Source organism: Convolutriloba macropyga, chromosome 13 (assembly GCF_964194025.1).
Source record: "Convolutriloba macropyga chromosome 13, txConMacr16.3, whole genome shotgun sequence".
NCBI classification, from domain to species: domain Eukaryota; kingdom Metazoa; phylum Xenacoelomorpha; order Acoela; family Convolutidae; genus Convolutriloba; species Convolutriloba macropyga.
In genome coordinates, this window is record NC_134480.1 from 21227483 (window position 1) to 21247503 (window position 20021).

Here is a 20021-nt window from a genome sequence, read left to right on the forward strand (position 1 = left end):
CTTTGAGTTTTACGTTATTTATTGGCCAAGAAAATGTATTTAAGTCTTGGATAAGGGTTAAACGACAGAGCTCCGGAGAAAAAAAAGAGGTTTTGAAAATTTTTTACAGCAGATTTTGGAAATTTAAAATTATGCACTTCAGTTTCTTTGAAGCAATTGTCATGTTTATCAAGTTTATATACCTTTGGTGGCAAAATAATCTCTTTCAAGGCTTTTGCGTGATTTAATGAGTGTATTGAATTATGTCATTATAACCTTCAGGATATAGTGTTCAAGGGTCTTAGCAATAATTATTTCAATTTCTTCAACGTTTAAGATTTTGTGTTTTTGGCTGCGATTATTCGATTGATCTCCTGGTCAGGTACATTAGGTCTCTTTTTCATTCAATTCTTTGGATTGTATTTCAGGACTTGTCCTGCTATGTTTTTTACTTCGTCGAACAAAATTTTGTCCTAGTTGTACCTTATTTCAATGTTTTAACATTTCGCATATGATCTTTTTGATTTCTCTTGGCTGGGATCATTCTTTGCTCATTTTGCTCAAAGTGCTTTCGAACAACAGTTGCTCATCAGAGCCATCTAAAATGAACTTAGTCTATCGAAAATAAAACAAAGATTGAAGCTGGATAAAACTAAATAGCCCAATTTTGCATGCCCGTATTTGAGTTTTGTTCTAATTGATATACGCCCTCATTTTCTCAACCTGCTGTTGTTACCAGAATTTTCTTGCTTCCTCAATTTTTGTCCATTAATACAGTTTCATTCGCAATCGCCGTTATGGGAATCAATAGCGGCTAATTTCATGTTTTATATGGCAACAGATCACGCGATTTTTTTCTAAAGAATATAATTGAGAATTCTCTTGATTCTTTTGATAACTTTCCAGCGTTGTTTTTTCCTTGTAGTCAGATGACTGCAAATTTTTTATTTGAACCGGATAGGTCGAACCCTTTTTTTTGCAAACTTAATATACGAGCGCTTTTTCTAAGATTGTGTCATCCTGAATAGTTGGTGAGGGTTTGAGCATGTTTTTGAGCTAACAATTTGTCTGTAGGAAATGGGGTCTGGACAAACAGGCATCCAAACCGCCTCAAGAATTAGCCGAAAATTTTCTATCAGCTGCCGAAATAATATCATACACATTTGCTCGGCGAGCGGAGCCTGTGGACGTCCGCAACAAACTCAGAAACCCGGTTGCGAGTTCTCAAATCTGCTCTATAGTGCTTTCATCTTTCTTCACTTCTTTACAATCTGCAGATGATTACAAACAGTTGGTCAAACAGTTGATTTGTGATGACGATCCGAATGCCGAAAGTGACTTAGCTTTGATTATTCTATCGAGTATTAATGCTACAAAGGCACTCGAAAGTGCGTACATAAAAGTGGGAAGAGATTTCAGTCAGTCGAGATTCGACCTCTACTCGACGTTCACCAGTGACCTTGATGACATTTACAATTTGGCTGATTATCTTCTAAGACATTCTAGTGAGTAGTGGCTCAATAAACTTAACTGCTTAAAAAGCATGCTTGCTTAACTGCTGATCTGTCCCAGAAAGTAATAGCGCAAGTGAGTTTTCGAAAAATTCCCGTCTCAAAGTAATAGTGCAAGTGAGTTTTCAAAAAATACCTGAAAAGCAAATGCTTGTCTATCAACGAGAACATTTACATTCAGTTATTTTTCATTTACATTTTGAACATTTACATCATTTGATCTTTAATTATATATTTTTTGCACTTGTCTGTTAATTTGAAACCATTCTTTTTAATAACTTCATGTGATGTCCTAGAACAATTTTTAGTTTAGAGCTGACCACTTTCCACGTTAGAAGACCAAATTAATGATGCTGTCATTCAGTCAGTGTATTTCTCCCTTATCTCGAACCTTCGTATTTATTGAAGGCCCCTTGCTGTTTATAAGATGTTTTTGAGTTTCAATATGGCCCAGGCTAGCTAGTAGTGTTACATCAAGTATTTATTAGATGTGTCAAAACTAGCTTAGATTGAACGGAATTGATACAAAGTGCTGAACAAATTTTGTTCAGGTATCACAGTTCCAATAGTTGCTAATAATTGCGATATTTATAGCTAAGCGGAACTAATATAGGCCTTCTCTTATATTTTTTCGTGAGTTTCTAGACATTTCTTGAGTTTTTGCATAAGAGTAATCATCAACCATGTGAAAAAGTCTTCCGAGATACTTCGTTCTTGAAAATTAAAAATTGGTGGGGAGGTATTTAAGTTGCTTGAGTCACCAACTTGGTAACATTAAGTTTTCGAAATAAAAGACGTCAGTATAGGGTTTCAAATGTCCCAGGCAACTATTGTAAAAGTCACAGACGCTTTCTCTCCTATTAAGACATCAAATTGGTTCACGAATACGCTAAAAAAAGCTGCGTGCCAAAAGAAATCGATTTCACAGGAAGTGGCATCGAGTTAAATCAAACACTCAAAAACCGTCAAATTTCAGCGAAGTACGACTGAAGTTTGAGAAATGCTATGCAGCAACTAAAAAGGACTTCTATATTAAAAAATTTGTCAATTGTGTCGGAGACTCAAAACGTACCTATAAGTTGTTAAATGATATCAAAGGTCGATCTACAAATGACCTTACTCTGCCAGCTCTGTCATCTTGCGCGGGTGATAAAAATAGTCCTCCCGTCACGGAAGTTGTGAATAAATTTAATGAGTTTTAGGACCATTGGAGAGAAAATCTGATATTTTCTTTATACTTCTACACTTATCTTGCCTAGTGATCAAGCTTTCTTTATATGTGCATCAAACTGACGAATCTGAAGTAAAGCCGTTTATACTCAGCTTGGTGATAAGTTGTGTTTTGGTATTGACAACTTGAGCAATGTACTAGTGAAAGAACCGTGGTTCCAGTTCTGTTTATTTTAGTATACAACGAAGTCCAGTGCCATTTGTACCGTCTTGTAAGTATCTAGGATTGTGTTGAACTGCACGCTGTCTTTCCAAACCGATATTGAATATGTTATGAAGCGATTAAGTACACAATGCGGGTAATCTCCGCAATGTACCTCGAAAAGAACTTTTACTTTATTACAATTACTAGTGAAAGCGACTGAGCCCATAACTACGTCGTATCTAGTTGAGATCATTAACAGTTCCTTTGGACAGGGTTGTTTTTCAAATCACCTGCATAAAGCTAAAGTTGTAGCGCTTTATAAGTCGGGTTCAAGGGTTGATGAAAATAACTATCGGCCAATATCGCTTCTTGTTGTATAGAGTAAAATTTTTGAAAGAGTCATGTACAACAGATTTTACTACTGTTATGAAGTTCTCCATCTATTCCACAATAAAGAGTTTGGTTTTCGGAAAAGGCATAGTTGTGTTGTTGCGTTAGCAATTTGTTTTGATGTAGTTGTGTTGATGTTGCAATTTTTTCCTGGATCCTAAAAATGGCTTTGATTCACTGTATCAAAGTATCCTAATTCAAAAGATATCCTGCTATGGAAAACGTGGTCAAGCATTATAATGGTTTGACAGCTACTTGTTTGACCGGTCGCAGCATGTAGAATTTGCGAGTTTTAAATCTTCATTTAAAACGGTAACTTGCATTGTGCCTTAGGGGTCTTACCTGGGCACCATTGTTTTCTTAATCTTTATTAATGATCGCCCACGTCTCTCTAAAATCTTTGAGTTTTTTCTGTTTACTGATGATACTAATTAGTCTAGAATGGATACAACATTAAATGATATCTCTGCCGATCTGCAATCTGTTAGCGCTTGGCTAGTTTTAATAATTTATTCCTCAATGTTGATAAAACTGTAGTACGAACAATCGGTAACCGTGCTTCCAGTTCTGTTTACTTTAGTATAAAACGAAGTCCCGTGCCATTTGTATCGTCTTGTAAGTATCTAGGAGTTGTGTTGAACAGCTGGATGTCTTTCGAAACCGATATTGAATATGTTATGAAGCGGTTAAGTACACATTGCGGGGAAATCTCTAAACTGCGCCACTGTGTACCTCGAAAAGAACTTTTACTTTAATACAGTTCCAGCGTTAATTCCTTCATTCAGTTTGGTCTGCTAGTCTACAGTTGTTGCAGCTATTTTAGTTTGAGTGAGATACTTACGTAACAAATAAAAGTTCTGATGTTTATACTCTTTAGAAAAAAGCGTGACCGCTGCTCAGATCTTTTTCAGAAAAGTTTTCACGGTTTATGAGCTATGCACATTTGAACTGCTTATATTTGTTTTGCGTTCTTTAAATAGTCATCACAGCGAAGCATATCTCAACCCATACTTTACGTTTGATCAGTCTCTTCGTTAAACTAGAAATTCTGGACTACGGCTGTTAAAGGCTCGTTGATGCAAGAGAGAAATCCATATATTCAATTTTTTTACAGGTCTACCATTATTTTTAATGATTTACAGAGAGCGAGAGAATTTGCCCGTGAATATCACTGATGTCACACCGTTGCAGCTTTCATCTTTTGTTTAATCAATTAGAAAGAACTTTCTCATTGGGGATACTGATTTAGTCAATCTGGTGTCCCTAATGTGTTTTCGGAAAAAGCATAGTTGTGTTGATGCGTTAGCAATTTGTGTTGATGTTGCAATTTTTTCCTGGATCTTAAAAATGCCTTTGATACACTGTATCAAAGTATCCTAATTCAAAAGATATCGTGCTATGGAAAACGTGGTCAAGCAATAAAATGGTTTGACAGCTACTTGTTTGACCGGTCGCAGCAGGTAGAATTTGCGAGTTTTAAATCTTCATTTAAAACGGTAACTTGCAGAGTGCCTTAGGGATCTTACCTGGGCCCCATTGTTTTCTTATTCTATATTAATCTCCCACGTCTCTCTCTAAAATCATTGAGTTTTTTTCTGTTTACTGATGATACTAATTAGTCTGGAATGGATACAACATTAAATGATATCTCTGCCGATCTGCAATCTGTTAGCGCTTGGCTAGTTTTAATAATTTATTCCTCAATGTTGATAAAACTGTGGTACGAACAATCGGTAACCGTGCTTCCAGTTCTGTTTATTTTAGTATAAAACGAAGTCCCGTGCCATTTGTGTCGTCTTGTAAGTATCTAGGAGTTGTATTGAACAGCTGGATGTCTTTCGAAACCAATATTGAATATGTTATGAAGCGATTAAGTACACATTGCGGGGAAATCTCTAAACTGCGCCACTGTGTACCTCGAAAAGAACTTTTACTTTAATACAATTCCAGCGTTAAGCCCGTGATTCAGTTTGGTCTGCTAGTCTACAGTGCTTGCAGCTATTATAGTTTGAGTGAGATACTTACATAACAAATAAAAGTTCTGTTGTTTATACAGTTTAGAAAAAGGCGTGACCACTGCTCAGATCTTTTTCAGAAACGTTTTCATGGTTTATGAGCTATACACATATGAACTTCTTATATTTGTTTTGCGTTCTTTAAATATCCATCACAGCGAAGCATGTCTCAACCCTTACTTTACGTTTGATCAGTCTGTTTGTTAGACTAGAAATTCTGGACTACGGCTGTTAAAGGCTCGTTCATGCAAGAGAGAAATCCAAATATTCAATTTTTTTTAAAGGTCCACCATTATTTTTATTGATTTACAGAGAGCGAGAGAATTTGCCGGTGAATATCACTGATGTCACACCGTTGCAGCTTTCAACTTTTGTTTAATCATTTAGAAACAACTTTCTCATTGGGGATACTGATTTAGTCAATCTGGTGTCCCTAATGAGTTTGTTCGGGCGCCTGTACCGGCTGCTCCGGGCGTCGGAGCCCTTTTGTTTTTCTTCGGGGTTTTTCTTTGCAAATATGAGCACCGTTTTTTTTTGTTTGCCAGATATGGCCCTTTTTTGGTCCATGAGAGCAAAAGCACAAGAATATTTTGGTTCTCTCAGGAAGCTAAACTTGAGTTTTTTGAAGTTCTTATTTTCCCCACGGCTTTTCAATTCAATTGAGTGCAATATACCAGCAGCTTCCAGAGAAGAGAAACAAAAAAACTCGTTTTTTTGGTACATGAAACTTCTCAGCACTACAATGATAAAAGTTTCATATAGTCTGGGGTTCTTCGTATTGTACTCGAGATGGGTTACGCACATTCGGGTGGACCATTTGTAGGGCTGATGGCCTCGTTGTCCGCGCTCTCCAGACGCAGTATCCAACACAACTTCTTTCTCTATTTTTGTTTTCAATGACATAAATAATATGAATTTATTCATTTTTTTCTAGAAATAAATAAGTTCCTGTCTTCAAAATTTTTTGCACGGCCATATGACCTCACGCTCACTTCAAATCAGCTTTTTTCAATAATTCATGCAATTTTCCAACTGATTTGAAAGCGGGGCATCAGTTTACTCGCATTGGAGTAAGGTCTGTTCACTCGAGTGAATAAGTTTTTGGCCACTCACGACTCTCAGAATTTATTTTCATCGCACCCAAAAAGACTTTTGGCTGCTTTAGCTGAATGATTCATAGTCCACAGAGAATATGCCATTCTAATTGAAGGTTATTTAAGGGTAGATAATAAAAACAACAGAGAATATACAGATTCGTCTTAATCAACATGCGACTTTCAGCAATTAATAAAAACTGAAATTTCTCGTCTTTTTATTTTCATTGACTTTTCGGAGCCAGGGGTCTACACAACTATCGCAGCTATTTGCTGGCAATCTGCTAGGTATGTTTTATTGACTGAGTAAACTTGCGGGAAAAATTATTCAGCGTTATATCATGTTTTTGAAAATCTGTTGGAAGATCTGTTACGGTTAAGGAAACAAATGCTCTATCGTTGTGGCATTATTTGATTGAAAATAATGACCGCTAAAATGGTTCGATTATAAATCGTTTTCAGTGAAACTATATTTTGCGCACTTTTGGATGGCAAATGCTCGAGGAAGATAGGAATTCGGTCTCAACAAACAACCTATGTGTATTTTTCAAATATGGAGTTTCATTTGAAAGAACTAACGTACCTAAATTATTGTTTTCCATGTTTTTGAGTATCAAATTTAACTCCTAAGATTGTCTAGTTTACTAAAATTGTCTAATTAATTATCAGTATTGTTTTGTGAATCCCTCCAAAACCCGAGCCCAGTTTTGAGCTCTAATTGCTCTGAGCTTCTCAGAATTACATTTTAACATATAATTATATGCTAATTTTCTGGAAGAGTATCTGTAAGCTATTCATATGCTGATTTTCACAATTGAAATCAATTATTTTATGAGCCGTTCAGGAATTGTCAACAATTAGCCCGCCTCCATCATTGCGGCAAGTTACATTAAAATCGTCCACCGTCGTTCTAGAGCGATATATCCGACTCTAGATCGCATGTTCAGAAAATCATCGTGAGAAAGCATATTTATAATTTATCCCCGGATCTAATCAAGCTAGAATTAAAGCCAACTCCTCGCCTGTCGTTCGAGAGCGATTCGTCCAACGGTTGTTGTTTATGTTTAAGATGATTTTCTTCGAAGATATTCTGCGGTGTATTGTCCACGTGACTTTTCCTTATCAATTGCTCGGGAACTTATTTTAAATGAGTGAGTCTTTTTTATACAAATTTTTCTGCTTTACCGTTTTTGTTGTAGAAAAAAATTTTCGCTCTCTTGTGACTTTTCCACGCTTTGCTTCTTGATTTTTGCGTGAGTTTGTTCTCATTCTGAAATTAAATATCTTGCTAAGTTAAAACCGGTTGTAAAAGAAATTACAAGACTGTAGCGTAGTTGTTACGGTCTGGGGCTGTAATGCGGGAGGGTGCGGGTTTGAAACCCTCCACGGTGGAATTTTTTCACCCAGAAAAAGTCTAGGATGGTCTGGGTTACACCCCCACTTTATAAGATTGCCCTTGTCGTTCGAAATCAATTTGTCTGACGTTAGTCCGTTTTTGTTTACTATTTTTTTACACGCATTATGTTATACAGCGTTATAAAAGCATCAAAGTTCATCATTACGCTGTATTTGGTATTAAAATGGGATCTACGATCAAGTAAACGTATGCAGATTAGTATGCGGAGTCTGTTTTTGCGGTACTAATAAATGAGATATATGAATTTCAAAACCTTTTCTTTGTTTCTTTTAATGGTTATGTGTACATAATCTGAATATGATTTATCTGTTTTTAGTATTTTTGCTCCAATTGTTTTAAGCAATTATTTTAGTCCTGTCGATCTTGTGATTTTTTTACGTAACCGATTTTTCGCTTGACTGCTTGTTCGTCTGACCAACAATTTTTGTGACTATTTGTCTTGAGGAATGCCATAAACTTATAAAGCCTGAGGGCAATAAATATGCTAACGATCTCTCTAACGATCTAAAATCATCTCTTGGGAGTTTTGGGAGTGTTTTAGATTAGCTAGATGCGCCAAACCTAGCTTAGATTGAATTGAACTGAGTGTTGTTAACAGATACACAACCTTTGTTCATTTTTGGCTATTGTAACACTTTTTAATTGCTCTTGAACGAAGTTCATAGCAATTATTGTAAACGTGCTGGTCTTTTTTAATAGCCGCGAAGCGATAGCTGAGGCTATTATTGGCCTTCTCTTGGTTTTTTATTTATTTCGTCGTTTTTTTTTGTTACGACGTCACAACCACTTCAAATCTGCTTTTTGTTCATTCGTTGATGAAATTTCAACTGAATTGCGTGCGTGACGTCATTTTTCACTCTTAATGGAGCTCGTTTTTTGTTCATTCGCGTGATTAATTTTTTGGTCACACGTGACTTATCTCACTGTCAAAAATGACTTCCTCACTTTGAAATTGACTTTTTTGCTTTAATTCAAAGAGATAAGGTCAAATGAGTGTGTGTCACTCTAATTGAAGGGTATTTAAGAGCAGCAAATAGAAACAGCAATAAGTTGAACAGATTCTTAATCAAAAATTAAAACCTCAGCCCTTAATGAAAAGAATAAGCTTCTTTTGTTTGTCTTTTTTACTTTCTTTTTGAGACTACATATATGTAAAGCTATTGCGGCTTTTTTCTGGCAATTTACCAGCTATGTTAATGCAAATTTTTCGCTTGACCATTTTGCGCATTTCTTCAAGAACATTCTTTGACTTCTCAGGTGACTTTTTCACGCATTCGTTATTCATTTTGGAGTGATCTCTATTGCGCTCACTCCGAAGTAAAGCTTGTTGATAAAATAAAGTCGATTGCAGCATAGCAAGAAGAAGGGCCTGATAGCCGAGTGAGCAGTGCTTCTGGTCAGGGAGCGGGAGGTCAATGGTTTGAACCCAGGTGTGGTCAATTGTTTTGGCAGCCATAAAGAAAAATTGATCTAGGCTACAGCCCTTGAATTAAATTGCCTCGCCTGTCGTTCAAGAGCAATTCTTCCGACATTAGTCGGTTTATGTTTTATTGATGAGCTAACTAAGGCACATAATTGCCCCGATAAATCTTTTCACCTTTATAAGAGGTGACACTGGCCTACAATGGAATAATAAGGGTCCAAAATATCCTTTACAGATGTCTATATGTTAGTGGAGGGGGTGGTGGAGGTTCTGTATTAATTTTTTGTAAACGACGGTTTGAATAAATTTTAGCTTAAATCCTAAATCTGTACAACAAAGTGCTTTAATGTGATTTTGTAGAATTGGGCTGTTATGTTACAGGCAATTCATCCCTTGAAGATAATGACGTGAATTCAGAGGCCGAAAAACAAGACGAACGGGAATCGAACCTTCTCCGATTCTTTCTCAACATCGCTGTGAGTTTTGCAGTAGTGAACTCAACTTTTGTTAGACTTAAATGTTGCGGGTGGGTTTTTTCCACGATAACAAACAGCTAAATAAGCTCTAATGTTGACTTTAAGTTCGCAAGCAGTCTGTGAGCTCGAAGAAAGTTTTTTGAGGTGATTTGCGGGTTTTCATTGCGCATGCTTGAAGATTTTCAATCAAACGGTTGTTTCTCTACTGTAAATGTAAAGATTGAAATTGTATTTTAGCCCTCAATTTGTGGTAAAAGTGACAAAAAGTTCTTGGACGAAGCTTTCCCCAAGAAAGTTGACCGTGGATTGCTATTCACATCCCTGAAGAAACTGGAAATGCATTACGAGATGATTAAGTTCTCGGAAGCGGGAATATTTTTACTCAGAAACAATCCGCATATCCTTTTTGCGCCGAATACGTCCGAAAAAGTGCAAGCAATTGTAGAAAACGCTAACAGAAGTTTTGCAATGGTTGATACGGTAACGCATTACGCTCAAATTTGGCTGGAAACCTCCCAACGGCTTAGAAAATCAGTTGTTCAGTCAAAATCTTTCCAAACCAGTTATATATTTTCGGAGTCAGTTAAAAAGCGCGATCAAATTTGCGACCAGTTGTTTTTCATGACTTCGATTACGTGCTTAATGCGAAAAAGTGGACTATCGGGCAGTAGAAATTCAAAGGATGACGATACTTCGAGCTCAAAAAGTATGCCAAAATGGCTGGAAGAATCGAAACAAAAAGCTAGGAATTTTTTTGAAGTTTTGGAGTTTAAACTTGATCAAATTGACGAAGCAGCGAACCGTTGGCTTTCGATTTCAAGCAATGTTTCACTGAATATCTGGAAAGGCTTCGAAAGCGAACGAAAAGCTGAGTCCTGGTTCAAACATGAAGCCTATAAACAGCAAGTTGGCGTTTTAGCCATAGTATCTTTTGAAACTGACAAAAATGGTGATATTGGATCTAACGTCAAGTACAAAATCAGACAAAACAGCACTTTAATCGCAAGTCCAACGCATGAAGAGTTGCCAAATTTTTGGACCCCAACTATCCGAGCTGACATGGCGATTGCAAGGAAGTATTTCATCAACGGTTTTGTGATTATTCAAGACATTGTTGAGAGATCCATTATCGAAGTTGTCACAAACCGGACCATCAAAGAACCAGGTCTCCACCTGACGACGTTCCCAGTCCCGTGCAATACCCGCGACCACTTTCTGTTCACAGTCAGTTATGTAATGCCTCTATGCATGACGGTCGCGTGGGCGTATTCAGTTGCTATGTTAGTGCAGTATATAGTTTACGAGAAAGAACAGGGCTTGAAAGAGGTCACAAGACTTATGGGATTGTCAAACGCAGTTCATTGGGTGGCTTGGTTCATCAGTGCCTTCATTCAGATGCAAGTCATAGCGGTTGTCACGTCATTGATCTTGAAACTTGGAAGCGTTTTGCCGCAGTCAAATTTCTTCCTTATTTGGGGTTTCTTGTCGTTGTACAACATTGCCAATATTATGTTTTCCTTTTTGGTTTCGGTTTTGTACAGTAAAGCGAAAGTTGCAGCAGCTTGCGCCGGAATTATTTACTTCCTAACCTATGTACCGTATTTGTATCTGTCTATAATGGAGGATTCCCATATGTTGGGACGAAAAGTTTCGCCTAGAAGCAAATATATTGCCTCACTTTGCTCAACTACAGCTTTCGGTTTGGGTGCTAAATACTTTGCAGTTTACGAAGTGCAAGGCACAGGTGTACAGTTAGCTAATTTAGGGTACAGTCCTTTTCAAAATGACCAATTTAACTTAACTGATGTGGTCAAAATGATGATCGTTGACTCCATTTTGTACGCTCTGCTGGCTTGGTATATTGAAGCTGTTTTCCCAGGGAAATACGGACTTCCGAGACCCGTTTATTTTCCGTTTATGAAGTCCTACTGGATCCCGAAGCGCCGAAAAAGCTGGTCCATAGGCTCCGAGGCCTCCCCAGAACATGACCATTGCAACGGATGTACTGACGAAAGCGAAGAAAAGCTAAATGACACTCGAATTCTTGAAGATGAACCGGTGGACTTGCAGCTGGGCGTGTCAATAAAGAATTTGTCGAAGAGTTTTAAACAGAACTTCAAACCCGCGGTTGATAATCTTAGCTTGAATTTGTATCAGAGCCAAATAACAGCGTTGCTGGGTCACAACGGAGCTGGTAAAACCACAACTATGAGCATATTAACGGGCATGATTCCAGCAAGTAGCGGAACTGCGTCAATTTATGGTAATAACATCCAAGATGGAATGGACCTGATCCGGAAAAGCCTGGGAATGTGTCCGCAACATAACGTCCTTTTTGAATCCCTGACAGTCGAAGAGCATTTATGGTTTTATGCTTCCTTAAAAGGAATGTCTAGCAATGACATCTACTACGCAGTTAACACATTACTTAGAGACATTGGAATGGAATTAAAACGGGTGGATTTGGTGGACTCGCTTTCCGGAGGAATGAAACGGAAGTTGTCGGTTGCGATAGCTTTTATCGGAAATGCGAAGCTTGTTATTCTCGACGAGCCAACTGCGGGTGTTGATCCGTACGCCAGGCGTGCAATTTGGGATCTGATTTTGAAGTTCAAAAAAGGTCGAACTATTCTATTGTCGACTCATTTCATGGACGAAGCGGATTTTCTAGCTGATAGAATTGCGATCATGTCCACCGGAAAGCTGAGATGTTGTGGTTCCTCAATGTACCTCAAATGTAACTATGGAAGTGGATATCATTTGACACTGGTAAAGGACAAGTCAAAAGACACGGCGAAAGATGGAAAAGATCAAACTCCGATTGCTTCTCAACGTCACACGTCGACAGCGACAACCAGTTCCAACAATACAATTGATTCAGTTAGCATGGATTCCTCAGTTTCGGCGCTTACCTGGTCGGGAAGTATTTCGACGTTCATTGGAAAATATATCGAAGGAGTTTACTTGGACTGGGAAAGTAGCAGGGAGCTATCATTTACACTGCCCTACACACAGCGTCAGAAATTCTCAATTCTTCTAGAAGCTTTGCAGAACACAACGTCTCAACTTGGTATCACGAGTTTTGGTGTTCGTGATACCTCACTGGAGGAGGTTTTCATCAAGGCTATCTTTGACAGCAGTGTTGCTATTCATCCGAACAAACAAGAGCGATATAAGCAGATTTTCAATTGGTTTCATAGAAGAACAGCGAAGCTAACAGCTCCGATTACGTCATCGGGTGCCAGTCCAGATACGAGTAAGCTCGAACATGGGCAGTTAAATGGCCTGGCGACGAGCAAAATGAATGGCAATGGAGGCACAGGTAATTCGATTCCTATTGTAGTCACAACTCCAAATGAAAGGCAAGGAGAATGCATGAATGGACGAGCCGTTCCAACCGATCTAGACCTAACCTCAAGCAGCCATGATTCGAGGCTGCGAACAATCTCGCTGTCGACTCCCATCAGAGAGCTGAAGAGAGGGAATTCGTTCACAGATTTGTGTGCCCAAATGAAGGAATACCCGGTATTCAGTGAGTATATTTTGAGCTGAGAAATCGACATATTTCGACCAATTGTCAGCGAAGAAGTGACTAAATAATGGTGCTTTTATCAGGCCTTAACTGAACACTTATTTCTGGATTTTTAGAAGCTGGTCAGTTGGTTTATCGTCTGCTGTTTAAGCGCTCTCAAAAACAAAGTTTGTTGCATTTTTTTGGGTCTCGGCCTTTTTAATGCAATTTGTCTCTTGGTTGATTTTTTGTCTTATCGTTTGGCTATTTGAGTGTTTTCTTGACGCTCGATATTTGCGTAATATATATTGCTCTCAGTCTGAACTCCATTAGGGCCTTTTTACAACATCGCAGATTATTCGACATTTTGTGATATTTTTAGTGAAATTCTGATTTCTATATCTAGAAAATAAGGAATTTTTTTTTATTTTGATATAAATTAAAAAAAAACAATTGAGGGTTTAAAAGTACTTTTTAACGAACACTTTTTGCGCAAGTGTAGAAATGATCATTGGTTTTTTAAATTGCTCTCGAACGTAGTTTAAAGCAATTATTGTAAACGTGTTTGTCATTTTCATGCAAATTTTTTGCCTGAACGTTTTTTGCGCTTTTATTCTAAAACATTTTTTTGACTTCTTGACTGACATTTTAACGCTTGAGTTCACGCTTCATTTTCGAGTAATCGAAGTAGCTCTCTTCTTGGTTAAAATTTTGTGTCCGGGGTTTGAATGTGGGGTCGGCCGTTTTTCCGCACCCATTAAACATTTCTAAGCTTCACCCTCTCTAATTAAATTGCCACCGCATGTCGTTTAAGAAAAATTTATGCGATGTTAGTCACCTTGTTTAAGTTATGAACTGGAATGTGATTGTTTCTGCTCCAGATAAGTTCTCGGAGTTTTGTTACCGATGTAGCAAGGAAGTATGTTACCGATGTAGCAATGTAACCATGGAAGTGGATATCATTTGACACTGGTAAAGGACAAGTCAAAAGACACGGCGAAAGATGGAAAAGATCAAACTCCGATTGCTTCTCAACGTCACACGTCGACAGCGACAACCAGTTCCAACAATACAATTGATTAAGTTAGCATGGATTCCTCAGTTTCGGCGCTTACCTGGTCGGGAAGTATTTCGACGTTCATTGGAAAATATATCGAAGGAGTTTACTTGGACTGGGAAAGTAGCAGGGAGCTATCATTTACACTGCCCTACACACAGCGTCAGAAATTCTCAATTCTTCTAGAAGCTTTGCAGAACACAACCTCTCAACTTGGTATCACGAGTTTTGGTGTTCGTGATACCTCACTGGAGGAGGTTTTCATCAAGGCTATCTTTGACAGCAGTGTTGCTATTCATCCGAACAAACAAGAGCGATATAAGCAGATTTTCAATTGGTTTCATAGAAGAACAGCGAAGCTAACAGCTCAGATTACGTCATCGGGTGCCAGTCCAGATACGAGTAAGCTCAAACATGGGCAGTTAAATGGCCTGGCGACGAGCAAAATGAATGGCAATGAACGCAATTATTGTAAACGTGTTTGTCATTTTTATGCAAATTTTTTGCCTGACCGTTTTGGCGCTTTTACTCTAAAGCATTTTTGACTTCTTGACTGACATTTTAATGCTTGAGTTCACGCTTCATTTTCGAGTAATCAAATTAGCTCTCTTCTTGGTTAAAATTTTGTGTCCGGGGTTTGAATGTGGGGTCGGCCGTTTTTCCGCACCCATTAAAGATTTCTAAGCTTCACGGTCTCTAATTAAATTGCCACCGGATGTCGTTTAAGAAAAATTTATGCGACGTTAGTCACCTTGTTTAAGTTATGAACTGGATTGTGATTGTTTCTGCTGCAGATAAGTTCTCGGAGTTATGTTACCGATGTAGCAAGGTTTGGTTGAACAAATTTTATTAATTTTGATTAATAGCTGCCGTCAGCCTCTCAACGGCTGTTTTTTAGGCGCTCTCCTTTTTTAATTGGCTTTACCTTTTGATTCCGTTTTTCGTTCTATGTATGTCACGATTTTCACGTTTGACCTCTGACTTACCTCACTCACTGTTTCAACTGTATGGATTTTAAATTCTTTCACGCATTGAATTACGCAATGTAGTGAACAATGTCAAAGTCAAAAGAGCAAAATCAAAAGATCAAAAGAAACAGGATAAGCATATAAAGCCCGGTCATTAAGTCATAGTGCATTAGGCTATCAAAATTGAGTAAAATGATTGCTAGCTGGAATTAGTATTATGCTTAAATGTTCAGTTTCGAAGCTGAATTAAGTTTAATATTAGAAGCTAACCGAATTTTTACACCAAATAAATAAAACTGTTTGTCAATTTCTATCTTTTTTTCTTTTGCAATCACAATGTGCGTCAAGCGGGTCAACGGGGGCTATTTTCCGGAATTTTGACGGCTATATTTACTTTTGCTTACATTTGCATTCGTATCAAGCAAGTTTTGAAAATTTTTGGTTTTGTCTTGATAGCGTTTTGTAGGCAGTTGATAGTCTTTGCTCTATATTCATGAGAACCGAATCAGATTTTCAAGAAAAATAATTTTGCTCCACATTTTTGTGCAATACACTTGTAAACATAGATCGAAAGAAGATATTAAGGGCTCTTTGCTTTTGCTCTTCGATGTCTTGTTTCTATCAAATTGTTTGAAGAACGTTATGTTAAATTCCAAATTTGCTAGTACCTTGTGGAAGTTTGCGTTCTATAGAGAAAAAAACTTTCCAATTGTGCAAGGAATACTGGTTCTTTTATGCCTTTATAAGAGATACATTTCTATCTTAGTGTTTTCGTTAGCTTTGTTTCGAATCTTTATTAAAATTCGAAAGTTTTAGGTTGTTTTTAGATCTTTTTTGCAGGAAATAGTCCTCAGTAATTGTCAATTATCTATTCGTTTGACGTTTCCAGCTATCCTGTAGAGCTTAATTTGTTGACAACGGCAGCTGTCTTGGGTTTCAAAATTTTGGAGTTCATTCTTTCAGCGTTAAGATATTTCTGCAATTTCATTCTGTTTTTCTCATTAAACTATTGTTTTGGGCGTTGTCTTTTTAATTGCTCTCGAACAAAGTTTGAAGCAATTATTTTAAACGTATTTTCTGCGAAATTTTTGCTTGACCGTTTTGCTTTATAACATTCTTACCATTTTACTTCTCCATTGAATTTCATGCTTAACTGATTGATTTTGCTCTTATTCAGAAATTAACTTTATTGCTGAAACAAATGCTATTGTAAGGTAAGTTTTTACAAGTCCCTGATAGCCAAGTGATGACTGCTTCTGTCTGTTGCGCTTGGACATCCGTGGTTTGAACCCCCCCCCCCCCCCCCCCCTCTTGGAATTTTTTGGGCACAAAAAATTCTCTAGGCTAAAATTCTGAATTAAATTGCGCCGCCTGCCGTTCGAGAGCAATTTGCCCGACGTTGGTCGGTTTATAATTTAAAGATCCAATTAATTTTCGAAGTCAAATTGTGAAAATTGTCAACCAGGAAAAAATACACCAAAAAGGGCGAGTAATTCAATATTTTGTGTGCATTTTTCTTCCTTTTCACCTGTGTTTCATCTGTCCTGCTCTTTTTCCTTTTCTGAGACAACTTTTCCTGCAGCCTTCACATCTGAAAAGCTTGAAGAAACTATTTTGTTCATTGATTTGCAGCGCTCAACATCTGATTTTTTTGCATAATGTTATTTTGTGCTCTCCTTATCATGAGATAAGTTCAATGATGTCATCTGTTTGTTTGTCATGCGTGATTGAACTCACTCAGAAGATCTTTTCTGTTCTGTGGACGACATGATTCTGCAATATCTATGATATAAGGGCAATTGAGTGCGCCTCAATTAAATTAAACGTCTTTTGTGGGGATTCTTTTGTGAGAATTTAGTGGTCACAAAATTTGCGCACCGAATATGAACTTTCAATTTTTGAGATTTGCAATTCGCATCCTTTTCGTTTCCAGCTTCAATCCAATAGATTATCAATAAAGTAAATCCCATTTTATGGGCACCCACGATAGTTGATTGCTGTTTTTATTCGGTTTTAATCTGAAATATTTAAGGTGCTGATGTGACAACTTCTAAAGAATCATGTGGAATCCACCCATTTGTTGCTCTTTGGTATCTCTACCTCCGACAGTTGAAAGCGTTACTCCATAAACGGTTTATCTTTGCCCGACGCAACCCGAAAGCTATTTTCACCCAAATTTTCTTGCCCTCTTTATTCGTAAGCATCGCCATGACAGTAGCGTTTTACAGACCAACTTCAGGAAGTGACCCTCCAGTTGTGATGAGTACCTCAAACTACCACCGATACACTGGCTGGGGTCAAAATATAGTCCCAGTGTTCATTCGAAAGGTTGACGAAAATCACCCGGCTCCAGAGGCCAGAAAAATTCTTGATTCCATAATACAACCATCTGGACTTGGAAGCAATTGCTTAATGACTGATTCCTCAGAGACCGCCTCTTTTGACCAATTCTTGCCGCCGAGATTTCCCCTCAACTCTACGTTTGTTAACTTTATCAAGTCTTGTTGGCGCGTTCGTCGAAATGAATTCAGACTAAACAAAGGATACGTACCGATGAACATTCCTCAGACATTTCAAATATCGTATCCAGGTAATAGAAACAAGTTAGAAGAGTTCATAGAGACAGCACTGCAAGAATTCAAAGATACTTCCGATTACAAGTGCAAATGTTGGTATGAACACACTGGCGTTGAATGTAACAAAGAGGTAATTCAAGGTCAGAAAGAATCCGAAAGCACTGCTGGTTTTGTAAGCATGACGGGCGATGAAATCGTATTTTTGTCCAAAAAAGATGAAAATGATTTTCTGCTGTCAACATATCAAGAATCACAGCTAAACAGATTTGGTGGATACTCTATTGGTGGCACACGTCATGATGTTAATATAGATTTCTCGCTTCGGTCGTCTGAGCGATTGCGAACTCTCGTCAAACGAGAGGAGCTCTACGTTTATTACGATTTAAAACCTCGGCAGACTATACCAACGTACATAAATGCCATTAACAATGCAATACTGCGTGCCAATATTGATCCCGAAATTCAAGGGAACCCTAATACGTTTGGAATTACATTAATAAACCATCCCTTGAACAATACACGTTTGATGTCCTTGGAATACTTTGAAACAGGAACCGATGTTGTGATTGCCTTGTTCATAATAATTGCGATGTCATTTGTGCCTGCTAGTTTCGTGGTGTTCCTAGTTTCAGAACGTTACTCAAATGCTAAACATTTGCAAATGGTGTCGGGAATGTCTCCCCTTATTTTTTGGATCTCGAATTACATATGGGATATGTTGAACTATTTGGTTCCAGCGTCTGCCTGTATTTTGATACTCATTTGGTTTGATCTGGACGCTTACACCTCGAAAGAAAACTTGCCTGTTGTTGTTTTCCTGTTTCTGCTTTTTGGGTGGTCGATCACGCCTATGATGTACCCGCCATCATTTTTATTCAGCGTTCCTAGTACGGCGTATATTGTCCTAATTGTTGGTAATTTATTCTTTGGAGTTACGGCTATTCTATCTGTTTTCTTACTTGATCGTTTTGTACAAGAGGACGAATTATTGCTGAATGTTCGTTATGTATTAGAGTACATTTTCTTACTTTTACCAAATTATAATTTGGGACGCTGTTTAGCAAAACTTGCCATTAACGATGTACAGAACAAATTCAACATCCAAATAGGCCAAAGTCACAGATATATTTCGTCGTTTGATTGGAAAGTAAGTGGTCAGGCTTTGACCGCAATGGCTTTCGAAGGAATGGCGTTTTTCATTTTAACAATTTTGATCCAGTATCGATTCTTTTTGCGTAAAAAGCGGCTACCTGTTACCTCGGATCCGATTGAGAACGAAGATGTTGATGTCGCAGCCGAGAGATCTCGAGTTTTATCTGAAGCGTACAAGTCCAAGAATCGTCAGAATGATGAAATTGTCTTTGAGAATTTATCGAAAGTGTACAAAAAATCGAAGACTAACGTTTTAGCCGTTGATCGGATATGTCTTGGGGTTCCACAAGGTGAATGTTTTGGTCTCCTGGGTGTTAATGGCGCCGGGAAAACGAGTACCTTCAAAATGCTCACTGGCCATGCTTCAATCTCAGCCGGCGATGCGTTGATACACCAACATAGCGTTGTTCACGATTTGAAGAATGTTCATTCGGCCATTGGGTATTGTCCGCAGTTTGACGCGCTATTTGGAGAGCTTACAGTGATTGAACACTTGGAATTGTACGCAGCTATTAGAGGTTTGAGTTCGACCAAAAAATCAGAAGTATTAAATTGGGTTCTAAGCACGTTGAATTTGAGAGATCACATGTCGAAACAGACGAGGACACTATCGGGAGGTAACAAGAGGAAATTGTCAGCTGCGATTGCGTTGTTAGGCAACCCGAAGGTTGTGCTGTTAGATGAGCCCACTTCGGGCATGGATCCGATTGCCAGGAGGTTCTTGTGGGATTTGATCAAAAGCGTCGTGAAAAGTGGGCACAGTGTTATTCTGACATCGCATAGGTTGGTAAATTGGTAATGAATATTTTTTATAGCTGCGAAGCTGTAAGCTGAGCTGAGCTATATTGCGGTGCTCTTGGTTTTTTCCAATTCAAAGAATTTGAATTGTATTGGGGCGTTGTCTTTTTTTTTAAGATCTGTTTACGCATTTTCATGATTTTTGAAATCAAATTGAAGTAGTGATTTTGGTCACGCCGGAACAGGAAGTGGAGCAAAAAAGTGATTGGTTTTGCGGGGTAAAATTTTTTGCTCTAATTTTAAAGTGGAGTACGTCTCTTGAGCAAATGTTTTTTGCGT

General features: G+C 38.0%; 1 protein-coding gene across 1 annotated transcript in view; it reads left to right on the forward strand.

The window, feature by feature from the left end:
* The window catches only part of LOC142351873 (ATP-binding cassette sub-family A member 2-like), a 45190-nt gene that overhangs the window by 16451 nt on the left and 8718 nt on the right, over window positions 1-20021 (forward strand). The window contains exons 5-8 of the mRNA XM_075404115.1: window positions 1054-1484; window positions 9586-9680; window positions 9918-13212; window positions 17249-19727. Coding sequence (XP_075260230.1) covers window positions 1054-1484; window positions 9586-9680; window positions 9918-13212; window positions 17249-19727 — 6300 coding nt within the window. The remainder of the gene's footprint in view (window positions 1-1053; window positions 1485-9585; window positions 9681-9917; window positions 13213-17248; window positions 19728-20021) is intronic.